This window comes from Capricornis sumatraensis, chromosome 14 (genome assembly GCF_032405125.1).
Source record: "Capricornis sumatraensis isolate serow.1 chromosome 14, serow.2, whole genome shotgun sequence".
NCBI lineage: Eukaryota > Metazoa > Chordata > Mammalia > Artiodactyla > Bovidae > Capricornis > Capricornis sumatraensis.
Genome location: NC_091082.1, coordinates 80,893,646 through 80,910,412, shown reverse-complemented (window position 1 = coordinate 80,910,412; position 16,767 = coordinate 80,893,646). Strand labels below are relative to the sequence as shown.

At 48.4% G+C, this 16,767-nt stretch overlaps 1 protein-coding gene across 3 annotated transcripts in view; it reads right to left on the bottom strand.

Annotated features, from left to right (window-relative positions):
- LAMB3 (laminin subunit beta 3) overlaps positions 1-16,767 on the bottom strand; it is a 47,810-nt gene that overhangs the window by 22,358 nt on the left and 8,685 nt on the right. For all 3 annotated transcript variants that reach the window (XM_068985958.1, XM_068985959.1, XM_068985961.1), the window contains exons 5-6: positions 4,060-4,174; positions 3,474-3,547 (exon numbers count right to left, since the gene is read on the bottom strand). In XM_068985958.1, coding sequence (XP_068842059.1) covers positions 3,474-3,547; positions 4,060-4,174 — 189 coding nt within the window. The remainder of the gene's footprint in view (positions 1-3,473; positions 3,548-4,059; positions 4,175-16,767) is intronic.

Below are 16,767 nucleotides of genomic sequence, written 5' to 3'. Positions count from 1 at the left end.
AGGTCTACTCTCTTAACGACTTCCTGGTGTCTAGTACAGTGTTAATAACTATAATCGTTACCACCTTGTCTGTTAGGTCTTCAGAACTTACGCCTCTTATACTCAGACCTTTATATTCTGTGAGCAGCAACCCCCGCCCATTTCTTCCTCCCTCCAGCCCTGGCAGTCACCATTTTCATCTCTATGTTGATGAGTTCAAGTTTTTAAGATTCCCTATATAGGGCTTCCCTGGTGCCTCAGATGGTAAAGCGTCCATCTGCAATCAGGAGACCCAGGTTCATTCCCTGGGTTGGTAAGATCCCCTGGAGAAGGCAATGGCAACCCACTCCAGTACTCTTGCCTGGAAAATCCCATGGACAGAGGAGCCTGGTAGGCTACAGTCCGTGGGGTCGCAAAGTGTCGGTCATGATTGAGCAACTTCACTTTCACTTTCTTTCATATATGTGAAGACATGTGGTATTCATCTTTCTGCCTTAGCTCACTTAGCAGAATGCCCTCAAAATCCATGCATGTTGTCCCAATATCTCCCTCTCTCTTCATGGCTGAATATTCTAGTCTGTGTGTGTGTGTACACATGTGTGTGGTGTGTGTACACACGTGTGTGCACATGTGTATATATGCGTGTGGTGTGTGCACACGTGTGTGTGCATGTGTGTGCACGAGTGACCTTTTCTTTACCCATTCATCCACTGATAGACACTTAGGTTGTTTGCATCTCCTCGTTAATGCTGCAACGAACATGGGCGTTACAGACATCTCTTTGAGACAGTGACTTCATTTTCTTCCAGTATACAACCGAAGTGGGATTGCAGGATCATATGGTAGACGTTTTTTTCTAATAACTTTTCGAGGAACTTTCATACTGCTTTCCACAGTGGCTGCACCGTCTACGTTCCCTCTAAGAGGAAACAACTGTTCCCTTTCCTCCACATCCTCACCAACACTTACCTCACCTGTTTTATTTTGGCCATGCCACACGTGTTGTGGGATGTTCCCCAACTACAGGGATTAAACCCAGGCCATGGCGGCGAAAGCCTGGAATCCTACCCGCTACGCTGCCCGGGGACCCCTGATCTTGCTGATAGCCACTCTGACAGGTGTGAAGTGACAGCTCACTGTGGTTTCCACTAGCTTTTTCCTGATGGCTAACGACGCCAAGCATCTTTTCGTGGATGCATTGGCCCTCTGCGCGCCCTCCTTGGAGGAGCATCTATCCAAGCCCTCCGCTCGCTCTTCCTGAATAAATCTGAACTCCTGACCATGCCACTGTGAACCTCCATCTCCTCACGCCCTCAGTCACAGCCCGTTTGCTCCCTCCTCAGAGCCTTTCTTCACGTGGCTTCCTTGGCCTGGGGTACTCCTCTCCCCTGGTGGGTTCTTTCTTTCGTTCTCAGCTAGATGTCACTTCCTCACAGAGCTCTTTTTATACCCACCTAACCTGCGTTCTTCTGCCCACACTCTGCCCACCCACCACATCATTTCCTATTATGGGATCTCATTTGCTGCCGTCGTAAATGTCACCACAATTCCCATTGCTTATTTGTTGGTTTCCTGTTTTTTTTTTTTTTTCTCCCCCCAGACCAGGGTTTCCCAACCGTGGCACTGTTAATATCTGGAGTTGGATAATGCCTTGCCATGGGGACTGTCCTCATCATTATAGGATGGTTAGCAGCAGCCCCCGACCTCCACTCACTAGATGTCAATATCATGCCCACAGCTGTACCAACCACAAATTGGTCTATAAATGGCCAAAAATAACCTGGTTGAGAACCACCACAGTAAACCACAGGCACCCCCTGTCTAGCTGGTTCACAGTTGCACCCCCAGCATCTAGCACAGAGTAGTCATTCAGCGCATCTGTTGAATGAATGCATGAATCTTTCATCCACTCTCCTTCTCCCCATTTACGTCTGTAAACTCATCTCCCTCCAGTCTGCAGCCTTGCATATCCTTGCCTCTCGCCACCATATACACATTTGCCCTTCCAGACCCTGTGTGCATTCTTTTGCCCCCTCCCCCAATTATATACATTCTTGTCTCTTACTTCTTGGTCTTTGTACTTTGCTATTCTCTTCGCCTGGAATAAACTTAACCTTCACCTGGCTATTACCGGCCTAAGAAGTTTCATCTTCCCGTGGGTGCATTCTCTGACCATCCCCATCAAAGAGAGATCAAGCTGGGTGCCCCCTTGCTAATGTCCCTAGTACTTCTTCCTACCAACATCAGAGCACATGTCCCACTGTCTTGCTACTGGTTCTTTGTCTTCCCTAATAATACCAAAGCAATTGGAGGATTGTGATCTAGTTTTATTCAGCTGTTTAACAGCATATAATCTATGTTCAATATGTGTGTAGCAAGAATGGACAAATAAATGAATGGATGATGACAAAGCAATGAGACTACGAGTATCCATCCAAATGCATGTTGCCCTTCAAAGTTGTTACCATTAGAGACTGGGCATTTATTCAAATGGCTCTAGCATTTCTCAAAATACTTGAGACCTATTCTTGAGGCGTCCTTGGTGACTCAGAAGGTAAAGAATCTGCCTGCAATGCAGGAGACCCCTGCACTGGGTCAGGCATCTTCCCTGGAGACCTTGCATCTTCCTTGGGTCAGGAAGATCCCATGGAAAACGGAACGCAACCCATCCAATATTCTTGCCTGAAGAATTACATGGACAGAGGAAGCTGGTGGGCTACAGTCTATGGAGTTGCAAAGAGTTGGACACGACTGAGCAACTAACACTTTCACTTTTATCATTCTTGAGGTGAGGTTCTTATAGCAACTTCCTCAGTCATATAGGATATTAGGTCCTATTGCTTTATATTCACAGCTCAACATTACCTATCCTGATCATTTATTTTCATCAACCAAGCTTTATCATTAAATACTGGACTATTTCTGTAGAAAGAATAAAATCAAATCTCTGTAAAGGAAAACCAAAGACCCTGTCACTAATGAATGAAAATGTTCCCTCCAAAAGGCATATCTCCAAAGGCTAGACTCAAAGCAAAACCTGACAAGTAATGGCACTGAACGAGCCAATGGCTCTGAAAGCACATCTCACATGTGGCTTGGCCAGTTCCTTGCTGTTGGTTAAACTCAATCTTATCAGCAAACTTATTAAAACAGAGTATACCAAGAATACACAACTGTATAAGTGGCTATTACACAACTGTATAAGTAGAATTGGTCTTGGAAGAGCTGAATTAATTAGATGGGCTAAGGATGGGAGGTGCAGAAAGGTAGAGGATAACAGGGGGGCTGATCTCCCGGAAGTGGTACCTCTGCTGTCCCCATGATATAGGCTCAGGGTTAAGCGTAGCCCCAACCTGAGAAAGGGAGACCCACCCCGCATGTGGCACCATCACCTCCAGCCTGGGGAGACAAGGACCCTGGGCTCCCCATGAGTCCAAGCCCACACGGCCCAGAGTCCCCCCTCTCTTATCCACTGCCATACCCAGGAAACACACCTTAAAATCCATCATGATGTCCTGAAGCTGGAATTTCCTGTCCAGGTCCAGCTGCAGAAAGACAGGGCTCACATCTGGAAAGACAGGAAACCCAGGAACTTTAGAGCAGAGACTGTCTACCTTCCCAGGCGCCAAGAAATCTAACTCTGATTTTCTCATCTCCCTCTCAGAGAGGCATGGTACCATTATGTTTCTACTTATAGCACCTATTCAAGAGCCCATGTCTTCTCGGCCAAATTTCCTTCCTACTGTCCCTTGATGTCTTTAAAACCTTTAGACTTTCAACTCCTCAGCCCAACACAGATCTGTTCCCAATGCCCGGTTCCTTCAGCAAGCCCACTATGACCAAGTGGAATGAAATGAAGGCATTTCTCTCTCTTCTTACCTTTTCATTAACTTCCAGTAAATTATTCTACCTACAACATCTGAAAGGCCTCAAATACAAAGACAGAAGGTTCTGCTCACCAACCACCCATGTCCCACCACCATAAGAAAGACGTGGGAAAACTCAAAGGGCCCCAGGGCGCCCTGCACATCCTACAGGAGCCTCACGCATGGGCTCCTGGAGGCGGCGGCAGGCGCTTACCATTCTGTGACTGCCACCAGCGCATGGGGCCCGAGGATGAAACCACGTTCTCCACTCGGTGACCGTTGTAATTGTGAGCCAGCCTGGAGTCACACTTGCAGCATTTCATCTGCCACTGCAGGAGATATCAGAGACTCAGAGGTGGGGCCTTTGTATACTGGGAATTCTCCCTTTGTATACTGAGAGCCTAGAACATTCTTTCCATGGAAATGCTCCCCTAAGGAATTCATGGATTTCATTAATACATTTAGAATGACCAACCGCTCAAAACAAGACTAACTGGTCATCATTCCATTTACGTCCTCTGTGTCAGCCCCCAACACATAGCTAAGTAAATAGTAAATAGATGCTGTGACTTGGAGAGAGGTATGAGGCTGTAAAAAATGAACTTTGTATATGACCTTGCCTCAGAGAGAAATCTGAAAAGAGTGCTAAGGGCAAACAGAAGAAAGAAGGAGAAGCTAACGTTGATTTAGTAGCCTAGCAGGCTACAGTCCATGGGGTCAGACATGACTTAGTGACTAAACCACCACCACCACCATGTCCTAGGTGTAGGCTAGAGAGTTTTATAGCTCATCTCACTGAATCCTGGCAGCCTTGGAAAAGTGGAGTTTCTTAGGATTAGAAAAGGGGACAGGAAAAAAGGACGAGGGAATTTGGGGTTCCAGTCCTAGCTCTCCTCTGTCAATTGAGTGGATATTGAAGTAGAGTCACTCAATCATTTCACAATATTCATTAAGGCCATACTACATCCTAGACCCTGCTCTGGGCTCTGGAGTTGTAATAGTGAACAAAACAAAGACCCAGCCATCAGGAAGCCAACGTTCTAGTACCATTTAGATGATCTTAAAGGCCTTCCAGCACTTGATCTCTGGGACTTGAGGGTCCTTCCCAGTTTGGCATCCCCTAACCACAGAAGTCATGTATGGATATGAGAGTTGGACTATAAAGAAAGCTGAGCACCGAAGAACTGATGCTTTTGAATTGTGGTGTTGGAGAATACTCTTGAGAGTCCCTTGGACTCCAAGAAGATCCAATCAGTCAATCCTAAAGGAACTCAGTCCTGAATATTCATTGGAAGGACTGATGCTGAAGTTGAAACTCTGATACTTTGGCCACTTGATGTGAAGAACTGACTCATTGGAAAAGACCCTGATGCTGGGAAAGGTTGAAGGCAGGAGGAGAAGGGAATGACAGAGGATAGACAGATGGTTGGATGGGATCACCAACTCGACGAACATGAGTTTGAGTAAACCCCAGGAGTTGGTGATGGACAGGGAGGCCTGGGGCGTTGCAGTCCATGGGGTCGCAAAGAGTCAGACATGACTGAGTGACTGAACTGAACTGAACTGACCCACAGGAGAGAAGCTCAGGGTGTCCAACCAGATGGAGCTTTGTAGGCAGGTGTCCCAAGGTCAGGAAGGTGGAGGAAGTCTGCAGCCCTGGGGCTGAAGGCAGGGTCTCTTCCCCATGAAGATCTGGGTTAAAGTGGGCAGCCAAGGAGGAAACAGCCTCACCAGGGAGGTCCCCCTAAAACATCACCTTCCCTGGTCTGCCCATGCCCTGGAGTGAGACAAGAGACAGAACTGAACCCCATGGGCTCCAGAGCAGGGCAGAGACTATCAAGGAAAAGAACACAGCCAGAGGATTGGCCTTTGTTCTTTTAGTTTGTCCATAATATGTGAATGTGCATACATTTGCATATGTTTGCATGGGTTTGCCCTGGCACATATGCGCACACACGTGCACACACACACACCCCACTGAGACATCATGACCTTGCCTAGGTTCTTCATGCAACACACACAAAACCTGTTTTCTCTGAGTAACCACAGTCCCAAACCTTGTGTCCAGCAGAACGCTTTTCAGAGGGCTCCAGACTGACACACATGTTGAAGCAAGGCTTGGACGAGAACCTCCCTGAATTGCAAGTCCTTCTGGGCAGAGGCGACTGTACCTCCCCACACCCCCTGCCTCTGATGCCCCTAAGCCTCCACCCAGCAGAACCAAGAGAAAGCTCAGCCAGCCGTCTCTGAGGCCTTGCAGCCCCTGAACCTTGGTTCCATCCAGGGAAGGCCCTAAGCTGGGGAGGATGATCCATCAGAATAGGTGACATCTGCTGATCCTGTGAAGCTGACAGCTCAGTCCCGGAGGGAAGAGTTAACGTGCTGAGTCTGCGCCTTGAGTCACAGAAACTCTTCACCCAACACTGCTCTTCCCCCAGAGCCACTGAGCAAAGCCTGGAACGGTGAACGGTGCTGGAGGGGAGCCAGGAGTCCTGGCTCTGTGAGAATCTGCTTCCCACCCCATTTTCCAGCTCCCACCACCCATCTGCAAAACAAGAGGGTTGTCCCCTTCCTGGAGCTTGGAGGTGTCCTCATCACTTCCCAAAGTGTTTTATTAAACAATAATTTTCGTACAGTATAAATGAACCTATTTACAAAATGGAAATGACTCCCAGACATAGAGAGTAGACTTATGGTTACCAAAGGGAAAAGGTGTGTGTGTTGGGGGTGGGGGTGGGGGAGGGGTTAAATTGGGAGTTTGGGATTAGCAGATACAAACTATTACATAGAAAACAGATAAACAACAAGGTCCTGCTATGTAGCACGAGGAACTATAGTCAATATCCTCTGATAAACTGTAATGAAAAAGAATTTTAAATGATTAAGAAATACTTTAAAAAAGTATTGTGGGGAGACATTTAGTGCTCACATACTGGCTCGCACGCATGCCTTCTATAAAACAGCAGCCACTGCCCGTCCTTTGCCAAGCCACATTCTTCTTCACAGTAGTGTCTCCACGGGACATACTGTTCATTGAGGGTCCATGCATTTGCTCACAGTGTTTACTTGCCATCTGCCTCCCTCTGTTAGAATGTGGACTTCACAAGGGCAGAACTTACTTTCCTTTATGCGGTATTCCAGTGCTGAGCAAAGCGCCCAGCACTTAGTAGGCCCTCTGTAGATACTTTTGAAATGAATAGTAAATGCTCACAGAGAAGGCAATGGCAACCCACTCCAGTGTTCTTGCCTGGAGAATCCCAGGGACAGAGGAGTCTGGTGGGCTGCTGTCTATGGGGTCGCACAGAGCTGGACACGACTGAAGTGACTTCGCAGCAGCAGCAGTAAATGCTCAGGAAAGGCTAGCACTTTCATTTATATTATTGCTCGAACCTCCCTTCCTGGGAGTTTAAAGAGAAGGGCGAGGGAGTGAGGAGGTGACCAAAATCAACAAATGACTGGAGTGCCGACCACGTGCTAGGTGCTGTATCTAGAGTTTCAGTGCAATAATCTATGTAAGCCTGACAACCACCCTACGTGTAGTATTATTCCCATTGCAGGTGTGAGAAGGCTGAGGCTCCATGAGGCTCTGTGGCTTTCCCATTGACTGATGGCCAGTGCCGGCATCGGCGCCAGACAGGATCCCTCCCCACACCCTTCTCTTCTCCCCTCCTCTTGTCTCTCTCTCCTCCCCTCCATCCCTCCCTCTCTGCCATTCTCTCTTCTCCACTAGAAACCAAATGGCAATCCACTCCAGTATATTGCCTGGAAAATCCCATGGACAGAGGAGCCTGGAAGGCTACAGTCCATGGGGTCGCAAAGAGTCGGACCCGACTGAGCGACTTCACTTCACTTCAATGTCGCGGGAAGGAAGCACGGTCAAGGGTGACCATCTCTGTCTCACCCACAGGGCTCAGTCTGACCCTGAGGCTGACCACAACAGAGAAAATGCTCTGGGAAAAAAAGCTGGTTTGTCATGCTAACCTCGCTCAGTTAGCACAGAGACTGCTGGGATGTCAGTGGCTAACACAAATACCCAAGCAATTAAAATAATCTTTTCTGGGCAAAAGCCGCCTCTTGCTGGCATCTGAGTCTCCTCCAGGATCCTATTCTGGCCCCTGGCGGCAGGCACGCCCTCCTCCCCAGTCTGCCCAGCCTCTCAGAGGCAAACTTCTCCACCACCCATTCTCTGTCTGAGCTCAGCACATGTCCCACGGAGAGACAGGGGCCAGCTGCCTTCTGGTGACCTGTCATCCGAGCTCCTCTGGGCTTGCTGGGAACGGATCCCAGCCTGCTCTCTGGCCAAGAGAGTGCCAGAAACAAGGCTCTTTTTTTTGCTTGGGCCGTGGGACACAGGAGCTAGAACAGCCCAGCCTGAGACTCAGGAGATGCCTTTGATATTCCCAAATGATGGAATGTTACGTAACTTTTGAAAAGACTGTTGACAGAAAGATTTTAATTGCATGGGGGAAATGCTTACAATGTTTTATGAAAAAAAAATTATAATGTTTTATGAAAAAAGTTGGGCCTAAGCTTGTATATACACCATGATCACAAATACATACTTTTAAAGGAATCAGTAGGTAGGAGGCAGTGCACCAATATATTAGGTTGAACCAAATGAAATGGCTGATATTCAGCTATCTTGACCTACAAAATGGCAACTACACACAGCTTAACCTAATTACCTCTGAGAAATGGGATTACAGGTAACTTTTTTTCTTGGTTATTTTCTAATAACTTTCAATGCCTTGAATAGATATAAACTTTTATATTCAGGCCTTTGTTTTAAACAAGCTCCAAAGGCCCAGGATACTCAGCATGGGCTTGCCACCCTGCATCCTCGCTGTTTTCACAGTCAGGCTGGGGCACCCCAGGCCTCTGCCACCTGCCTCCACATGGACAGACAGTGATGACGGATCAGATGGCCTCATGAGCTGAACACCTACGTGCCTTCATCACAGTAACGTAGCTAAAGGAGGGATTTATCTCAATCCTGAGACACAGCCTAAGCCACAGGTATTTTAAGCAGCTCTGCTTGTCAACCAGCTGGAGGGATGGAGGCCCAAATTAGGGTGGCTTATGGCACAAGCCCACATGAAGACAAGCTGCCAATTCCTTCTCTTTCCGGGCCTCAGTTTCCCTTTCTATTTTATTCCTGTATGTCTACATGCAGTACGTGTGTAAGAGTGTGTGTGTGAGTGTGAGTGTGTGTGTGTATGTGTGAAAGAGAGAGATTCTCAACACAAGGCCCTTCCCCTCGTGTGTGTTACATGCCTCTGTCTCTCCTGGAGATGGAAGCTCCCAGCCGCAGCTGCCTCCCTCTCCGGGGTCATTTGGCCAGCGCTCCCCTGGCCGGGCTACCTCAGAGACACAGTGTTATTATCCATTCAGCCTGCCAGGCCTCCAGCCAGCTTGGCTCCTGCTCATTCTCCATCTGGAAAGCCTGGGCCTCTTCCCTTATCCCAGAGCTTTCTAGAAGCTCAGCAGTCTGGCTGGAAGACAAACCAGAGAACTATGGGAGGGCAAAGGAGACAGCGGGAAGCCTCAATCACAGTGGAGAGTGTGGAACAAGGAAGGCAAAGCAAATCAAAGCTCTGTGTCTTAGCAGAAAAGGGAGCAAATTCTGGAGGGAAATGGGAGAACAGGCTCTGCTTAGCCATGGCCAGCTCCCTCCCCCCGAGCAAGTGAGAGACGGCCTATGTCCATCTAAGGAGCTGGACTCAGGGTCATGGCTGTCAGCCAGGGCCAAGAGAAAGACAGCCGGAATCCAAAAAAATAAAAATAAAAAAATGCAGCTGCCTACAAGACATTCCCTCTACTTCAGCTCCCTCATTGGCAAAGTGCAGGGGTGGGATGAGATAATGAAGCTCCTTCTTGCTCTAACATGCTATTAGAATTCTCCCCAACTCCAGCTTATCTGCTCAGAGGTTAAAGACACTCCAAACAAGAATGCAAAAGAAGCAAGGGAAAAATAAGACGTTGGCCAAACATGGTGCCGGAGAAGCACTCTTCCCAGCAAAGTGAGCGGGGAAAGAAGGGACCCTGAAGGCCTTGGTCAGCAAAGTCTCCACTAGACTCCCACTGTGATCCACGCGCGTGTGCATGCTCAGTCATGTCTGACTCTTTGCGACCCCATGGATCGTAGCCCAGCAGGTTCCTCTATCCATGGTAAGAATGCTGGAGCGGGCTACCATTTCCTACTCCAGGAGATCTTCTGACCCAGGGATCAAACCAGCGTCTCCTGAGTCTGCTACTTGGCAGGCAGATTCTTTAACACTGAGCCACCTGGGAAGCTCCTGTGATTCACAAGGCTCATCATTTATACGTCAATGTATATTTCCAGCAAAGGTGAAAAATCAGGGCCTGTTTTGGGGCCAGGTGGGAGTTGAGCCCCAGTGCTACGAAGCACTGTCATGAACTAACATCTTGACCAAAGCCTTAACTCATACAGCTCTTATCTCCATCGAAACCAAGTTCAGAAAGCTCAGTTCTGAAGCTGATGACCAAAATGATCAATACCACAACACTCCAAAATTATACTGCATGAGTATAATAGCTGAGAAAAGAAGAGAAGCTAAAGGCAAAAGAGAAAAGGAAAGATATAAGCATCTGAATGCAGAGTTCCAAAGAATAGCAAGGAGAGATAAGAAAGCCTTCCTTGGTGATCAGTGCAAAGAAATAGAGGAAAACAATAGAAAGGGAAAGACTAGAGATCTCTTCAAGAAAATCAGTAATACCAAGGGAATATTTCATGCAAAGATGGGCACAATAAAGGACAGAAATGGTATGGACATAACAGAAGCAGAAGATATTAAGAAAAGGTGGCAAGAATACACAGAAGAACTACACAAAAAAGATCTTCATGACCCAGATAACCATGATGGTATGATCACTCACCTAGAGCCAGACATCTGGGAATGTGAAGTCAAGTGGACCTTAGGAAGCCTCACTATGAACAAAACTAGTGGAGGTGATGGAATTCCAGTTGAGTTATTTCAAATCCTGAAAGATGATGCTGTGAAAGTGCTGCACTCAATAGGCCAGCAAATTTGGAAAACTCAGCAGTGGCCGCAGGACTGGAAAAGGTCAGTTTTCATTCTAACCCCAAAGAAAGGCAATGCCAAAGAATGTTCAAACTACCGCAGAATTGCACTTATCTCACACACTAGCAAAGTAATGCTCAAAATTCTCCAAGCCAGGCTTCAACAACACATGTTGGGAGTTGGTGATAGATAGGGAAACCTGGTGTGCTACAGTCCCCGGGGTCACAAAGAGTCAGACATGACTGAGCAACTGAACTGAACTGAGGCTCTGACCTGAGCATGATACATACATTATCTCATTTTATCCTTCCAAAATCTCTGAGGTAGGCATACTGGATCAAAAGTGGGTATCTTCATTTGACAGATTAGGCAGGCAAGTCCTAGAGAAGCTAAGAATGTGTTCAAATCCACAGGACTAGGAAGAGAAGAAGCAGGAATTCTGCTCCCTGGCTCTCTGTCTCCAAACCTTCTCATCCTGCAGGGCTTCAAGGGACACAGCAGTCACGTGACAACCATGGGACATTGCAGGGACTAGAGATGGTTTTCAGGATGCTCCTTCTCTCCTCCCCTAGTAAGGGCAACCTCACTCCCCGCCCAGACTTCTCCAGAAACTGAGGTGTCCTCCTAGACCTGAGTGCAGATAATTGGTTTGCATTCCTGGATCTCTGAAAGTTCTACCATTGACAGTGATTCCTTTCACCGCTGAGGACAAAGAAGCAAGGCACTGCCCAGAGAGCTTCTAGGGACCTGATTCAAGAAGCAATGGTGTGAGAAGCCAGGCCAACAAAGTTATGAGGCTACCCAAGTTTGTACCCAGGTTTCCATCTCACCTTTCAACTCTCTTCCCTCCTTTTAACCCCACAAGACACACTCCCCAGTCCAAAGCAACCAGGACCCCCAAATTTCACATTCCACATCCCAAGTTTTGCTTCCCTCTGATAGCAACTCTTTCCCCCAGTGATCTTTTTCATTTTCTGCTATCTCTTCTAAACTTATTCATTCTTGGTCTCATTCTCTTGGGACCCTTTGCAAAAGCCACAGCTAATTTTCTGATAAGCAAACCCTTGTTGAAATATAAATGATGATAGATTAATATGACGCCTTTCCCAAGGGCATCTGTATTTTAAACAAAGAACTCAACGATGTTTCATCCAAATGAAGATTCACAATGGAAGGAGCTTTGAAAGTTTCAGATCTTCTAAAATCTCCTGGGAATCAGGAGCAGATATTTTGGTCAGAGAGAGGCTCAAAGTCCTCTGTGAGCAGAGAACAAGGACCTCAGGATGGATATGAACACATTCTCACATTCTGTGTGTACACGTTAGCCATGCCGGAGGTCAAGAAAACAGATGTCTGTCAAACACAGAAAGGAAGTGGTTGTTGGGTGTGTGCCTGTGGGTGTGAGTGTGCTTATGCAGTGTGTGTGTTTGTGCGTGTGTTAGGAGGAAGGGATGTCAACTGACTACAGCTCCTCAGCTTGTTTCCAAGAGATAAAAATGACAGCTGTTTGGTTTACACAGCTAATTAACCTGAGGAATGCACTGTGTAAGACTGTTATTAAGGAAACTGGATAATTAAGTTTTCCCCCAGAAAGGGAGGGAGTGGAGATAAATAAAGCATTTAAGGGAACAGACACAACATTGGAGGAGACTTTGTCAGGAGCAGAAATCAGGGCTGGAAAGCTTCCAAGCAAAACCCCTCTGGTCCCCAAGCAGCATGGACCAGCCGAGAGAGGACTGAAGGTCATGGCTCAGCCCCTGCCAGGGTCCACCTGGCTGAGATCATGGCTGACACTTGGGGTCACAGGCAGCCCAGCCAGAAGCCTGGCAGACGTGTGAGAGCTGAACCAACAAAGGCTGACTTACTCTCTCATTTCATAAATGGGGAAATGGCGGTCTAGACAGAAGCCATGACCTTCTCAAGGTCACGTTCCTCTTCTTAGTGTCAGAGGCAGGACCACACCTAGAAAGTCTTCACCCCACATCAGGCGACTTCACTAACCACGACTGCCTCTGGGTTATCCAGCAGCCAGACTGAAAATCAGATGCGCGGTGGTCAGTGGGCTGGCCCAAGGGCAGGTTGACTTCAATAACTATGCAACTACACGTCCTGATCCAAGAAGTGCTCAGGAGAATGACTGACAGGTGAGGCGGCCTCTGCACGCAGACACAGGTCCCGGGAGGCCAGTGGGCGAGGGGCTGGGACATGTAGCCCCTTCCAGACACCAGGCCCACCGTCACTCAGCTCCTTTTTTAATGTGGTCCACACAACAACCCTGGAGGAGGGCATGGCAACCTACTCCAGTATTCTTGCCTGGAGAATGCCGTCGACAGAGGAGCCTGCCGGGCTGCAGTCCATGGGGTCACAAAGAGCTGGACACGGCGGGAGGACCTCAGCATGCACGAACACAGCAACTCACTGAAGGGGGTGCTATCATCCCTCCTACTTTTCAAACAAGGACCGACGGCTTGGGGAAAGCACAGAAGGAAATGAGGGTATGGAGACATCGCAGACATTTTCATCCACGCCTTGGGCTTTAGGGGGAAACGGTACAGTGAATTCACCCAGAGGTTACCTGGGAGCTGGAAGAGAGAGAGCCAGGGGACAGGGTGCGACTTCCGCCTCAGGCTCTTTCGGTAAAGACCAGTCTGGGTTCAAGTCCGAAACAGTTAATGGGTAGTCAAGGCAGGGAGACCCGCAACAGCAAAGCTGGGCAGGGGGTGGGGGGACAAGGGAAAGCTGGCCGAGCCCTAAGTCCGTTGTCAAGGCTGCAGTATAGGCACAAAGGCCAATAGGATTAAGCCAGTGAGACAAAAGCAGGCAGAAGAGGTGATGGGCTGACAGGCAAAGACTGGCCCAGGAGAAAGCAGCCATACTCTGAGGTCAGGAGCTGGGAGAGGCCGTTTGGAGCTGGAAGGCGTCCCCACTGCCCCCGAGTTTCCCCAGGGTTGGCAGGGGGCAGCGAGCAATGCTAAAATGTCCAAGAGTCATGAATCCCCAGTGCACTCGCATTTATGTCACACCAGAAGGCAGGCAGGCGGCAGGGGCCGCGTGAATTTACTGGGCTCAGGGCCTACCATGTCACCCCTGCAAGAAACTACCACAGAGGCACTGACCAGGGGCTCTGACTCAAGTAAGGTGTATACATGGCAGGAGGGGCTGGCAGAGAGGGATGGGGAGGTCGGGGCTGAGGGGCAGGCCTTGGCAAGGCAGCTTTGTACCATGCCGCCCTCTTCTCCAGCTGGGCCTGGCCACTGCAGCGCCATCTCTAGCCACTCAGAAAACTCAGTTCCTAGGCATTTCCATCAGAAGTTTGGGGGATCCCAGCACACACCTGGACGTTCCCATGGGGATGGGGATAAGAGATACCTCATGGAACACTGTGAAAATTAATTGAGATAATTTATATAAAACAGACTCAGCCTAATGCCTGAGACATATAATATGTGCTTAATAAACCATAGCTTTACTATAATATCATTTAATTATAAAAATAAACTTGAAAACTGAAATTAGAACTCATGAGAGTTGTATCCGGATTCCTAATTCTCATCACACAGCCCCCCGTGTTCCCAGGGAGGGTTCAGGGTCCACTCGGACAGAGAAGTATCCGTGCCTTCACGTATGTCTTCACTGTCGGCAACCAATGGCCTCTGGGAGGGGAGGCCGGAGAGAAAGAAGGAAAGAGAAATCAGAGAAGGCAGAGAGGAGGCAGGTGGGGGAGAGAAGCTGGTTCCCCATGGTCAGCTCATTCTGAAAGAAAACTGGAGCAAAGAGCGACACGAAAGACCATTGGTCTAACACTCGTTCATGGAAGAGGTAAGCGAGATTTAGAGGGGGTGATCTTTTGCCCAAGATCACACTACAAGTTAGTGGCAGACTTTGGGCTACACACTACACTCAAGATGCCCTATCCTCTCCTCTTCCGAGAGATTACATGGATTTATTCCCCTGGTAGACGAGGGGAAGAAAGAACCAATGCATCTCAACTTTCACAGCAGCAAAATAGCTGATATTTATCCATCCCCCGGGTTGCAAAAGTCTAGCCTTCTCTTTCTGCAAGCTCCTATGTGTTCTCAAACTGCTGCTTAAGAGCAGGGGAGGCAGTTGGCTCCCTGGGGCATTTGAGAGAGGCAGAGGGCGGGACAGGATGGAGTGTGGCTTAGAGGGAGGGAGGGAGGCTGTCCAGGCAGGCCTGGCACTGAGCCTCTCTCAGCAGCCTCGGATCTCTGCCCAGTGTCCATCCCTGAAGGTGGCTCCGCCCAAAGAGAGGACCCAGCAGAGGACATCCTGAAAATTTTAGACATGGCCCAGTGGTACAAGATTGGAGGGCGCGTGGGAAGGGGGCAGCTGGACTCATTCTGTTGTCTGGAGAGCTCCCCACTGCCAGGTTCCCTGATGCCGGTGGAGTAATCTAGGCCCACAGGGAGGGCTCGCCTGCTGCTGGCCGTCTTTCCCAACACTGTCAGATGGCCTTTCTCACGTCCAAGTGGGTGAGGTGCAGAAACCACAGCCATCTCCGCGCAGCACCTCCAAAGCCAGGACCCAGGGCCATCGATGATCACAAGCGGCCAAGAGGACACAGGAGGATAAGAGGCCAGAGGTGGGGTCAGACGCCACCGCATGGCCCTGAGGACAAGGAGCGCCGAGGGAGAGGGAACCGCAGACACCCCAAGCCGCCTTTGCGGCCATCAGCCTCTCACTCCCTTTCTTGCCCTGTCTTTTTAATGCCAAATATGCAGAGACTCAAGGGAAAACGACTCCCTCACTCTTTCCTGTCTAAATCTATGTATTGAGGGCCAAAAAAAAAAAAAAAAAAGGCCAAATGAGACAGGCAGCTGGGGAACAAGAAAACGCTGGGTGACCTCCACCTTGGGCAACACAAGGAGCAAGGAAAGACCTCAAACTAACTGACGGGAAAAGAAAACTGAAGTTCCTACCAGAAAGGTCCAGAAGCAAAGCAGAAAACTCACAGTGGCTCTTTGAAAAATAAATCAGTTGCTTAAACAAGCAAAGCGTTCCAATGTCTGGATTTGCTCAGCTGGGTTCCTTATCAGCTGAACCGCTGAACCCTCTTGCTAACCCCCAGTCACTTTGCCTTTACCTTACTGATCTGTGTCCTTTAATGGCAACTTGAATATTTTCCCAGGGGGAAGGAGAAATTAGGAGGTTGGGATTAACAGATACACACTACTGTGTATAAAATAGATGACCAACAAGGACTTACTGTAGAACACAGGGAACTATGCTCCATGTCTTAAGATAGCCTGTAATGGAAAAGAAACTTAAAAAAGACGATAACTGAATCACTTTGCTATAACCCGAAACTAACACAACATTATTAAGCAACTATCCTTCAAAATAAATGGTTATTAATTTTTATTGGAGGATAGGTGCTTGACAGTGTTGTGTTCGTTCCTGCCATACAGCTAAGTGAATCAGCTAGATTAGCACACACACGTGTCCCCTCTTTCTTGGATTTCCTTCCCATTTAGGCCATCACAGAGCGCTGAGCAGAGATCCCTGTGCTGCCAGTTCTCATCAGTTACCTGCTTTAACCACAGCAGTGTTCCTATGTCAATCGCAATCTCCCAATCCATCCCACACACAAAAAAAATTTTTTTAATTAAAAGGAAATTCTGCAAAATAAATAAATAAGTCTCCCGTTCCGCCCAGGGTGGTGAAACATGCAGACCAAACATGCAGAGACTGGAGGTAAACAGGCTGGCTCTTCACACATAACAATTACAAAACCTAGAAGGAGAGCCTCCAGCCTACAATCATCCGGTCTTCTGGTAGCTCCAGCCCCACCCTTAGCCCAACACGGGCAGAAGAGAAAGCAGCAGAGCGTGGCCGGTGCACAGCTCCCTTCCCGCTTT